The 13,016-nt window shown below is 40.6% G+C and overlaps 1 protein-coding gene across 1 annotated transcript in view; it reads left to right on the top strand.

The window, feature by feature from the left end:
- Positions 1–13,016, top strand: part of arap2 (ArfGAP with RhoGAP domain, ankyrin repeat and PH domain 2) — a 133,188-nt gene that overhangs the window by 41,376 nt on the left and 78,796 nt on the right. Inside the window, exon 10 of the mRNA XM_046064553.1 lies at positions 3,906–4,012. Within this exon, the coding sequence (XP_045920509.1) occupies positions 3,906–4,012 (107 nt within the window). The remainder of the gene's footprint in view (positions 1–3,905; positions 4,013–13,016) is intronic.

Raw genomic sequence — 13,016 nt, 5'->3', positions numbered from 1 at the left:
TCTCTTATGCCAACCTGTTGTAATTACTTAAAATGCTCCATAGGAACAGAGGTCTCCAAACTAGCCTGTCCCTATGTTTCTGTTCCACTCGCTCTGTCTCAACTTCATTGTGCAACAATTGTTCAAAAAGGAGAATAATTGCTTGGGTTTTCCACCACAGTCCTCTAAATTTGTTTGAAGTAGTCTAATTGGGGCTAATGATGGTCAAATGAAGATTTTGACAACGTTAGCCCCAATTGAACCAACCCACACAATAATGGAAGATCAGGTTGGAAATCCTGCAGCATGCAAATATTTAAGTGACTTCCTCCTTGTGTTTTGTGTTAATCTGCAAAATTTGGCTGCACTGAGAAGTTTGTAGCTAATTAGCTGAAGAATTCAACAAGAGACATGGCAGCGCTCTCCCCCACATAAATACACACACATACACACGCACGTCTTTGCGCTGCTAGGCCACGTATTCCCAAAAAGCGCCCAATCAACAAAGATGGTGTCGATTCATTTTCTTCTCTTTGTTTAGTGTAATTAGTGTAAATTGTTTTGCTGGTGAAGAACAGTTAGTGCGAAAAACACACATGCTTCATGGCTGGCACAGCCTGGCAGGGTTTAGCGCTCCTCGCTAAGGCGGTATTTTGTAATTCACTGTTGAGGAGTTCTGGCGCAGGTCCTGTTTTTGTTCTGGCTCTTTCCACACACTCACTCTCTTTCTGTCAACTGCTCGGCTGACCCCTCACCCGTCTCTACCACTCCCACTAAGGATTATCAAGACCTTCTTTCGCTTATCCTTTCTCCCTCCTTCCCCTTCCTTTGTGGTCTCGTTGTCTTCCTCTCCCCCATCTTTTGACTCACATTTGAGGAGTAAAATGTGTATTTTTCCGTTTTGTAATTTTGGATGCCTGTGTTTTCTTGCTCTATTTTGATGCTGTGCCTATATGTGTGGGTGTAGGTGCACTTTCTTTGTCTTCCTGTCTGCTTTTCTGTCTCAGCTCAGAGCTCAAGGCCATAGAAAATGGTCTAAACTGCTGTGAGTGTTGAGGGTGAAGCAGAGAAGGGAATGGCGCGGTGTGACGCAGAGGTATAGTGGAGCTTATGAAAACGGTGCCTCTGCATCTAACCCCTATTTCTGAAATGTGCCTCAGAAAACATTGAGGCTGAAAGCTTGGGTTGTTTGGATTCCCCAGATGCACCTTTGCCTTTCACAGGGGTTTTGCTGTTTTATGCAGTTACACACACACACACACACACACACACACACACACACACACACACACACACACACACACACACACACACACACACACACACACACACACACACACTCACTCAATACAGCAACACACACTATAACCTCTCTTTCGGTCTTTCTTTAACACTGGCACAAGCACACACATCTCGCACAGACCTTGTTTGTGCGTCATTGGTGAGAAGGAAAAAAAGGCAGATGACTGTTCGGTGCGTTATTGGTCTGTCACAAGCTATTTTCAGCAGGCCTTTCTCACATGTCCAGTAACATTTCCTTTAAATATGAACAAAAAAACTTTCCACAGGAAGCAGGGCAGCTGAGAATGAGAATGTCCCTGCAATGATTGTGGGACTTAGTGTTTGTTAGTTTCCATTCGACCAAATGGCCCTCAAGCCCCATGGGAGAAACAAGTATCTTTAATGAGGCAACCTGTTGATCCCATCTTATTAGGGAGGGTATCTAATTTGGCCACAAACGGCCTTGAGGCCTTGATTTGTAGGGCCCTTTGGGAATATGCTTTACCTTCATAGAGAGGGGGGAATCCTAATCGGCCACCTTCACGAACACCTTTTTAAAGGAATAGTTTGACAATTTGGGAATGCTAATTTCACTTTCTTGCGGAGAGCTAGATGAGAACATGGATACCGCTTCTTGTATATATAAAGCTGGAGCCAACAGCTGGTTAGCTTAGCATAAAGACTAGCCTGGCATTCTCCAGCATTCAAAATATGGCTACCACCAAAGCTAGCTAATTATCAAGTTTACCCTTACTCAAATATATATGTAAAAGACAAGTTTGAATACACATATTTTCCATGATACAATTTCTTTACATAAGTACTTTATTAATGAGGAAAAAAACAAGGCTATTTGATTGCTGATCATTGTAGATAGGTGTCCTATAAAAACCTCATAAATAATTAACGGTCACATATTATGCAAAATGCAATTTTTCAAGTTTTTTTTTAACCAAAAATGACCTCCTCCCGCCCTTCAGCACAGTAAACGTACACACCCACTGAACACTTACTGAATACACTGCTCTCAGCTCCACCGTCCAACACCGAGCAGTCATTCCATTGCTGAGCTACAATTACAGGTTGTTCAGTATGCCTTTCAGAAAGTGCTTTTACGGTTATGATGTCTGATGTCCTCCAGCTGCTCTGCCTCAACTCTCTGTGAGCTTCCTGATGAACCGCTAGCTGCTGCTAACTGTAGCTGCCGTTATCAGCTGACTGGGCTCTCCCTGCAGTATAAAGCTCCTGTACTAGAGTTGTTGTAAACACCAACACACCCATGGAGCACCAAGGTTCCAGTCCAGGCAGAGTCAGCTAATTGGATGGCTAGCTGCTTGGCTAACTGAGCTAACTAGCTGGCGTCAAATCACTGAAAGTTGAGTCAGAGCAGCCGGAGGACATCAACAGGAAACTAAGAAAATATTTTCTCCATAAAATATATTCCAGTTTTGCCAAAATCATTAAATTATAAAGTTGTTTTTGTACCGTAATCAGAGAAGCCCAGCTGCTAGAAACACTCCACTCCAGTGGCGTCTTAACATTTTTCCAACCTAATTCTTGTCTTTTTTGTGGTTTGATAACAGTAAATTTATCAAATTCAGTGGCCTATATTGCTATGTTCCAAGCTTAGTTACTGTAGCTGTCATAGCTGTCGACCACACTGGCAAGAGGATGAAGCAGTGCAGGCCGCAAGCATTGGTTTCTGCCATGTAGCTTCCGGGAAGATGGCCAATCAAAAGGAAGTTGGCTTTTAGGGAGAGGGGCCTTAAAGAGACAGGAGCTAAGCTGGAGTGTTCAGACTGGGATGAGTCTGCCTACATGTGGGAGATTGACCATCTGGTGACCTGGTGCAGCCACAACTGAAGACAGTGGAGATGGCAGTGGACTTCAGAAAGAGCCCAGCCCCACCTTCCCCCATCATCTTGTGTGACTCCACAGTCGCCGCTGTGGACTCCTTCGCTTCTCTGAGAACCTCAAGTGGGAGCTGACCATCACCTCCCTCACCAAGAAGGCCCAGCAAAGGATATACTTCCTGCTGCAGCTGAAGAAATTCAGCCTGCCAAAGACAATGATGGTGCACTTCTACACTGCAATCACTGAGTCCATCCTCACATCCTCCATCACCATTTGGTACGCTGCTGCCACTGCCAGGGACAAGGGCAGGCTGCAGCGTATCATCCGCTCTGCAGAAAAGGTGATTGGCTGCAATCTTTAGTCTCTTCAGGACCTGTACACCTCCAGGACTCTGAGGTGTGCAGGAAAGATAAAGATTGCAGCTGACTCCTCCCATCCCAGTCACAAACTGTTTCAGTCTCCCCCTCCCCCCCCCAAATACTGTCTATCTTTGCACATGTAAATATTTTTTCATTTTGCACTTATTTGTTGTTAATTGATATGCTTCTATATTTTTGTCATTGTTATTATAACACCATTGTTGTTATATTTTGTCATTTATATATGCGTACATTTATTTATGTCAACTATATGTGTGTCTACCTGTAGCACCTTATTTTCAGAGAAAATTCCTCATACGTGGAAAAAAACTACTTGGCAATAAAGCTCTTAATGATTCTGATTCTGATGTAAACATTTTCTAGTAGAAATCCAACATAAAAGTAACCATCTCTCCGTTTGCGTTTTTGCAGGACTATAGAGCGGGTCTGGCTATTGCTGAAGTGGAACTGACTGCTGCCAATATTAGAGACATGGACCGCCGGGGCTTTGAAATAAACACACCCTTCAAGAACTTCTGGTACGTCTCATGTCTCTTCTGGTACTCAAATGTGAATGCTTAGTGTGTATTTTGCATATCCACTTATATCTTTGTCTGAGTGTGTCTTTTCTTTCCCCCTTCTCCCACAACAAAGAGCTCTTCATGCTACAATGTGTGTGATGTGTCTTTTTATGTGTGTTTGTATGAGAGAGAAAAGTGCACTCTTTCCATTTGATCTCTCATGCTCTTACCTTAACAGAGTTCTTATCCCTTTTTTCATCATCTACAAAAACAAATCTTAAGTGAAAGAGCGTCTCCTTGAATACAGACCCCTCAGAATGATGTATTCAACAGGTTATATCTTACCGGAGGTGTATTACAGTGTCAGTGTACAAGCAGCGGGATGTCAAGAGTTCATTCATATTCTTTCCTGAAACAAATCTCACCACATTATCATCTCATTTTAACCATATAGTTGAGGGAATGCCCTTCACAAACACTAAGCCTCTTGCCACACTGTATTCTAATCTCAATAATCACATCTCATAAAGCATCCATATTCACAGCTAAAAGGCGAGGGCAAGCATTTTGTTTAATCTTCTCTTATACATGTAAGGTATTAAGAGTCTCATTGTGCGATAAGAGTTTTGGGTAGTTGTGGTGAAAGAATATTCACATAGTCCTCTCAGATTGGCCTTTTTATGGCTTTTCTTCCTACCTGGAGGGTTGGAGGATTAATTCAAACCAGAATGGTTTCAAGGCTTTAAAACAACAAACCTTTGAAACTTATCTGCCCCCCCCCCCTCTTAACAGTAAAATATGCAAATATAAAATCAAACAAAACAAAGGTCAAGTGAGCAACAAAGAACTAATTATCAACAGAAGAATCAAAGTTCTTGCTTATGATTTTGAGCAAGGTAATTGTTCTTCTTCACAAGGCTCACTTTCACACCTGTAGTTTGTTTTGTTTCGTCCCGTCCTGTTAGTTGTGGTATGTTTCACTGACCTTTTAATGAGGAACTGACAAAGTACACTAGTACAACACACCTGTGGTTAACTCAATTTCTGATTCATCAGGGAAGTGTTTGTCACGCGCACTCACACAAACTGCTTGGACAGATCCCTTTTAAGATCTATTCACAATGAGCAGATGGGTTTATTTGTAGTTTATGGTAGTGGAGTTCTACTGTCATAAAACAAACTGCACCAGTCCACTTGGAAGCGGACTGAGACTGAGACGCACCTTTTCAGGCAGCCTCGTTTGGCATTCTTAGGGTTCTGAAAACGGACCTAGTATGCCACAACTCCACAAAACCAAACAGGTTAGGTGGATTTGTTCACCCCATAATTCAACAGGACTAAACGCAGGTTTGAAAATGCCTTGAAAGTCTATGCGCTATTTCTTTGAGAGGTTTTTATTGACACCAGATAATATAAACACATAAGCACCAGAATTTGCTTTACCTATATTGGTCCACACAATACTGACGATACAAGGTAACAATCAAAACTGATCAAACAATGAGTGAGTTACCTGGCAATCCGGATGACTTAATGCTTACTGCCTGTGGTTTGTTGAAAAGTGTTGTAAAGTCAGTGTGAACATGAAACGAAGATCTAAAAGGCAAGCCCTATTGCTGGTGCAACTTGGCGCCCCTACAGTTTTGTGTCTGTACCTGGACTTGCAGACATGACAACAAGTAAGAAGCCTTGGGGTAATTTAAGATTCTGACCTTCAGTTTTACTGCCCAGTTTAATTTGTTGACCAAACTGGCTTTCATCATTTGCACACAATATAGCGAAGGTGAGAACTCTAAGCCAGCCACATGCTGAAAAGATTGTTCACGCCTGCCAAAAGCAGCCGTTGCAAAACTACTGACCATTCATCGTGCTGCTGCCAGGGGTTAACAAAAACTAAACTCATGTTTTATACCATCTACACTGGCTCCCAGTCTCTTTCTGAATATCTTTTAAAATCTTCGTCTTGATTTTAAGGCACCAAATGGCCTTGCCCCATATTGTTTTGTGATCCTCCACAAACCCTATGATCCTCCGCAGCTACTCTGTTAACTATTCCAAAGGTTACCACAAAAACCTTTGGGGATGCTACTTTTAGCTGCTACGCCCTAAAAATATGAGACAGTCTGCCTATTAAATGTTAGACTTGCTTACTCAGTGGACACCTTTAATCGACAACTCAAAACGTATCTTGAGCCTACATCTAGCAGCTGTCTGTTTTATCTTTCTAAAGAAACTGTGTTAATGCTATTTTAAATAGGAACTCTTATTTTCTCCCTCCTTGTGTATGTTATGGTTTTAAACTTTACTTAATAAATGTAAAGCACTTTGAGCTGTATTCTGTGCCTGAAAGATGCTTTATAAAGTTAATTCATTCTATTTTAGCTTCCTCTTCAGTCTCTTCAACTCTGCCATGATGTCTGTACCTGAGAATACAGAGCTAGCTTGTTCTTATAGCTGGCTGAAGACCCATAGTTTGTGGTGTGTGACGTAGTGCCGTAAAGTGCAGCGCACTTCCCTCGGGAGATCATACCCGCTCAACCCAAGTTAAATGATGGAGTGGGTATGAACGAGGCACTATTCACTGACCTATTACAAGTCAATGTAACATCAACATAATTTTGAAGCTGTTATTTTAAGGTAAAATAATTGCATAATGTTGCTTTAACATCACAAACAATAACAAAAGTTACTAATACAGTTAGTTATTATTTAAACAAATGGATACACGTTTCCCTCTTTACAAAAAAAAAGTAGTGTACGTTTTCCTTTGAGATGGAAGTTGTGGAACTAATAAGCAGACGTGTCACCAAGTTAAGTCTCGGCTCTAATGAGAAAACGAGAATCTTCTCACGAGTTTGCCAGAATTTTAGTGGCACTCTGTGTTCTCTTGTCCAATCTCTCGCCACCGCCCATCGCAGACTTATTGGTGATTGCAATAAACGCGCCACATGAGAACAGGGTCCTGTGCAAAAAATCAGTAATTATTGATCAAGATTTTAAAAATAAATTCTCCCCAGGGAGCTTCGTGCAGGTATCTCTGCCTCACTGGGACTTCAATCCCCGAGGGCCTACAATCAGTGAGCGCCCTGCTTGTTTGTGCTGTAATAGCCCATTTAGAATACAACCGTCACAGCTGCCTGGACAAACCACGGCTTGTTTGTTTGTTTGTGTGCGCTGGTTCACTATTTTCTCTTCTTTCTTTTTTTATTTTTTTATTTTTTTACCCCTTCCGGTTTTTTTTGTCTGTTGCCTTGTGTAAAGATTTTTTTTTCTCCCCCTCATTCCTCTACCTGTCGGTTGTATGTCCAATCGATCTGTTTGTGTCAGCTTCCTTAATGGTCCCATCGTTTGGCGGCTTCGTTAAGACGCTGGACGTAATTGCCATTTTGTGTGAAACTAAAAAAAAGAGGTGGAATTAAAATGAGCTGAGGTCTCCTGAATTGTTTTGATGAGGTGATTGCTGAAGGGGTTTTGTTTCGTGTGTGTGTGTGTGTGTGTTTGTGTGGATAAAATCGATTGCTAGCCCTGGGAGCGTTCTCTTACCTGCTCAAGGTGGGGATTAGTGAGAAACTCATCTAATCACTTTAAGCTGTGGAGACTCACTTTGGCTTTTCCATTGTTTTGCTGCCGTTAAATGGACATAGCATTCAGCCCGCTGTGGTAGATGCAATAGCAGACTTTTATGAGTAGAGAGAATGACAATCAGGCGGAGAGGAGAGGGGATGTTACCAGGAAAAGAAACTTTGGTTAAAGAAAAACTTTGTGCTCTTGATCAGAAAGCACTTCATCTAAAGTAAAGCTGCAGATAAATGCCTAGCTCAAGGGTATATTGGAGAAAATCCGTGTTTGCCTGGTTTATTTTGTTTGTCTGGTGTGTATTGTATCAAGGTGGCAGCGAAGTAAAGCCCAAACTACTGCATCTTCACTGCCTTGGCAGATATCACGAGTGTACGTGTTTGTAATTTGGATAAAATAATCTTTCCCTTTTTAGAATGACCTTCTAAAAATGAAAAGAAGTGGTTTAACAGGGTGTAAAGTATCCTGTTCTCCTGAAAACCACCTTCACTTTACCTCCTTCTTTACTAGTACTGTATATTTGTATCCTCTCGGTGTCAACTGATATCAGCCTAAATTTCTGAATAACTTTTCTGCCAGTATTTGGCCAATTGTGGAATTAGCTTTTTTGTGATCTGTTTTCACTTAAATCAGCAAACAACATCACCATCATGATCTTAAAAGGGCACATCAGCAGTTTAGCACTTCCATCAAGGTGGGGGCCAACCAAGAGACAGAAACAGAAGCTGAGATACCCTAATTTGTTGTCCAATCCCCCAGACCAAATCTCAGATCCCAGATCCTACATTTCCCACAATGCTACCAGTAAACTTGACCCTCCCTGCCTGGTAAATGCCAAAGTCTTTCAAACTCTGTGCACTGAGTATTGTAATGCAGCTTATCTGTTAACATGCTGATAGTACTCAAATGAGTAAACTGGCTGCCACGTGTAAAAATGGTGGAGCGGCCTGTTAAAGGGAAAACAAATCGAACTGAGATTCAGTATTGATATTGACTAACATGTTTGGTTCAATAACGGATATTGGTGTCAGTTTTACATTTTACATCTGATCGTCCTCATTCACATTTACAGCGATACTGCAAATATGACCTTGCAATATTGAAAATGCTGAAATGAAAATAAAGATTTTCTGTGTTAACACATGGCTGATGGACCTCCAGTTGATCTGAAATCTGATCTATGAACAATCAGCTAGACTTCCTCACTCAGTATCTAAACAGCTCGACATCACTGAGTTCAGTTCTGACTTTGGATAGATTAATGTTGCCTCGTTTATGTTAACCTGAAGTCAGATGCTGTTTCAGGATTGTTAAAACTCTACAGCTTCACATTGAGTCTCTTATCAGTCAGATGGTTATTTTAGAGAAAATGCTGATTGCTGCGTAGTCTGCCGCAAGTCATGGCGGTCTGTAGCAATACTGTAGCAGTTGTTTCTGTAAGAAAATAAAAGTGCTGTATCTAAGGCCAGTGGCCAATTACAGTGCTCTAACGGCAGATGATGCAGTGCTGTGCACAAAATCACCATACTGACTGTACGTACACATACAGATCACTAATTCTCTAATCTTCTTTTTACCTTGTGTTGCCTTTCTGAACGGCACTTTAGGTAGTCTTAATCCAACTTTAGTTCAGAGTTTTCATTTATTCATGTTTTTTGAATATTTGCCAGTTTTTCCTCAAAATTTTGTAACTTCTTTTTTTTTTTTTTACTTTGGATTGGAATAACTCATTTCCTTTTCATTTTTTGGCTGTAGCTGTGAAGCCAAAATGTATTTAGACGTGTCGGTGACTGGCAGTCAAAGTTGGTGTCCCATTTTGAGATATATTTGACCCCTGCAAAATTAACTGCATAGGACTTTTTGAATGGTGGTGGGTGGCACATTTTGAGAAGTGCAATGTGATCTGTTGATATGCCAACAAGGTCATTATTATTGAGGCTGTTTTGATTATCCACATGTCAAAGCACTTTGTTCTATCAGTAGCAAATGCAATTGAGAATGACTAGTGTCATCTGAATTTTGAAAGAAATATTTCTCAGCTTGAACTGATTAACACCTAATGTTTAATATTATTATAGTATTAGTATTATTTTCAACAAAAACCTGTATTTAATCATAAAACCACTTTATATTTTTGTCTCAAAACGAGCCATATGTCAATTTATCATTCATTAAGATTTAATGCTCACTTATAACAAAGAACTTTCGTCAAGCTACCACACATGAAAATTGGATTTCCCAATTATAAATGTCATTTTGCATGTTGTTAAAAATGTATTTTTGAGTGAGTGAGTGATACTAGGTCCTGAATAGAGAGCAGTAATTCCAACGCCAGACCATGAAGGTCATGTAGGCTAGCTGAAGCTGAAACATTACAAGTGCCTTTTTAATCGAATAGTCTGACATTTTGAATAGTTTGACTCTTATTTGCTTTCTTGCCAAGACTTAGCTTAGCATAAAGACTGAAATCAAAGGCAAACAGCTAGCCTGTCTCTGTCCAAGGGTAATGAAATCCACCTACCAGCACTTCTAAAACTAATCAATTATTTATATTAATTAACACTTTATGCTTTGTTTCTTTAATCCATATAAAAAAATACTAAAAGTTGTGGTTTTACAGGTTTTACATGTGCCAGACTATATCTTGGCTGGGAGCGGTGACGACAAGCCTCCAGGAAGTTGACATGAAATAATAAGCAGACTTTCTTACCTTTGGACAGAGCCAGGCTAGCTGTTTCCCTTTGTTTCTTTATGCTAAGCTAAGCAAACCATCTCCTGGCTTATATTTAATGGACAGACATGAGAGTGGTATCTATCTTCTCATCTAACTCTTGGCAAGGAAGCGAATAAACATATTTCCTAAATTGTCAAACTATTCCTTTAAACAAATTGCTGTAACATAACGGGTAGGAACTCAATTGTTTGTGAAAACAGTCGAGACTTGGGACTTGTTCTGGAGTTGCTAAGTATTGAACAGAGTTCTCAGTTTCCAGCTTTGATAACTCTCCAGATAATAACATGGGAGCAACGTGGAATAACATGAGAGCTCTGTGATTGTAGTTTGTGGGAAGGAGGGAAGGAGATGATGGAAAGCCTGAAGCCTGTGGTTAAGAGGGTGATTGACATATTTCAACAATATATGAGATTGCTTGAGAGCTGTTTTTTAGTGAAACATGACAGCTTTGTTGTAACTAAATTTATACTCAGACAGTTTTGGAAACATAGTAATTTTACTCCTGCTCCACGTTTTACATTTCAATTCTTTATTTTCTATTTTCCTCTTTACCACCTGTTGTCCTCAAAGCTGCGGTTTATTTTGCGTCCTCATCGGAGTCCAGCCTTCACTTCACATCTAAAACTATGGGGACCTCTACATACTGTGGTGCTGCCTGCCTTTGCTCCTGTGGTTTTGGAGGCCATTTTGTATTTCAGCAGACGATGTGAGCAGTCATCTCTTTAGACGGGCCCTAGGCAGAGACCGGTGGGCACAGAACGGCTGAACCCAATCAACCTATCGATCTCTACTGGGTTACTTGGGTGAGGCTGGCCCGGTGCACATCCTCTGCCCTGGGCGACATTTCCCCTCCCCACCCTCGTCTTACGTCTTACTTTACACCAGTTGCCATGGAGACCACTGGTCCCATTTATCCTTTCTAAGTGCCTCTTTCAGTCAAGCTAGGACTCTCTCTTTTTCGTCTGGATTTGAGATCTCTTTTGCTCTTGCTGTCTGTCTTCCCCTCATATCCTTGCTCTTATTTAAGCTCACACATGTTTTTTATGTACACTTACCAGATATTTAGCTAATTTTGAGTTACTAAGTATATTCAGCAACTCCTTCAAGACACAGGCACCATCCTCTGCGTGTTTTTGACTTGGTGTGGTGGGGGTGGGGGTCTTGTGGTTGTGTGGTCATAGAAGTATGGGGTCCTCCTCCCAGAAAAATGTGATCTTCACTAAAAACTGTACATTTTCAAATCATTTTCGACTGTTATCATTACAATATTTATAAAAACAAAACAAATGTTTTTCACATTACACACAGACAAGTAAGAAAAAAAAAAAAGCTTGATGTCCTGAAGTAATCCTTCACATTTTGAACACATTTTTTGTGAGTGTGTAAAAAAAGGTTAATCAAAGAATAAAAATTTTAACATAAGGCTGATAGTGAAGAGATTTGAACTGTGCTTATTCTCCCAAAGTCAGGATGAAGCCACTAACCAGCTGTAGGGTGGGCATCGTTAGGATTGTACCTTTATCATATCCATACTCTTATTGACCTGGATCTTTATCGATCCTCTTATCATTTTTTTCAATACTATAATTTTTGAAATAAGAAATTCAGAAGCAGCAGCAATAGTAAAGTTCACTACAGCAAAGTCACTATATGCATCTAAAATATTAGTAAAATAAATAACCCATAAGTTACATAGACCTGCTCTGTATAAAATGTGTAATGAGATACCAACTATTATGAATTGGTGTTATATAAATAGAACTGAATTAATATTCCTGACATCAAAATAATTAGTGAAGTTTAAAAAGAATGAAGAACTCAGTCAGTATCCTTTGTCCTCCTCCCTCTGCTGCTGATGTGATTGATGTGATTGTCTCAGCCAGCAGCTTAGTTTACCAGAATTTGCCAAATATCACTTTTCAAATTTTTTACTCGAGTCATAGTCAACTAGAGTAAAATGTTACCTTCACTTCACCTGGTTCACTGTTTCCACCATGGTGTCTCTGCTTTGCTGTCCACTGTGTGTCTGTGTGAGACCATAAATGACATAAAACGTGGCGTAGAACTCAGCATAGTGTTTTTTCCTTTTCATTCAGCTAAAGCATTGTGAAAAAACACTTTGGCGCTGCACGTGTTGTAATAGACTCAAAATAGACAGTGATAGACATAACCCATAATTCCTGTATGCGCTTGTGTGTGTGGTTTCCAAAAAAGATCTCTTAATTTTAGAAAATTAATGGTGACGACCAATTGTAGAGCTTAAACTGTTCAGGCATTTGCTGTGTGTGCGTGTGTGTGTGTGAGTGTGAGATGTATATTATATTCTATATACAGCAGAGGTCACTAATAGGCGGACCGCGGTCCGGATCCGGACCCAGCCGCCGTCCTCTCCGGACCGCCGACCTACAGCCCATTTATTATTGAGACTTACTACCTCGTGACGGAGCGTTTCTATTTTAACCCGCGCAGCTTTTCTAGCATTTACTGTACTGGTTTAGAGGACCAGGAAACTCAAAGACCAATCGCATGTGCTCCAATCGTCTCATGTGACGCTGCTCAGCCAATCAAATCTGTGCATACCGATGCTTGCGAGTCGAGTCCGCGAGATTCACCAGAGACGTTTTGGAAACACACCCGAATTGAGGAGACGAAAGATAAAAGAGATTTCACATGACTTTTAATCAAGAATGTACAGATTTTTACATGTACATT

This window comes from Micropterus dolomieu, linkage group LG12 (assembly GCF_021292245.1).
Source record: "Micropterus dolomieu isolate WLL.071019.BEF.003 ecotype Adirondacks linkage group LG12, ASM2129224v1, whole genome shotgun sequence".
Lineage (NCBI taxonomy): Eukaryota > Metazoa > Chordata > Actinopteri > Centrarchiformes > Centrarchidae > Micropterus > Micropterus dolomieu.
This window is presented reverse-complemented; position numbering and strand designations above follow the sequence as displayed.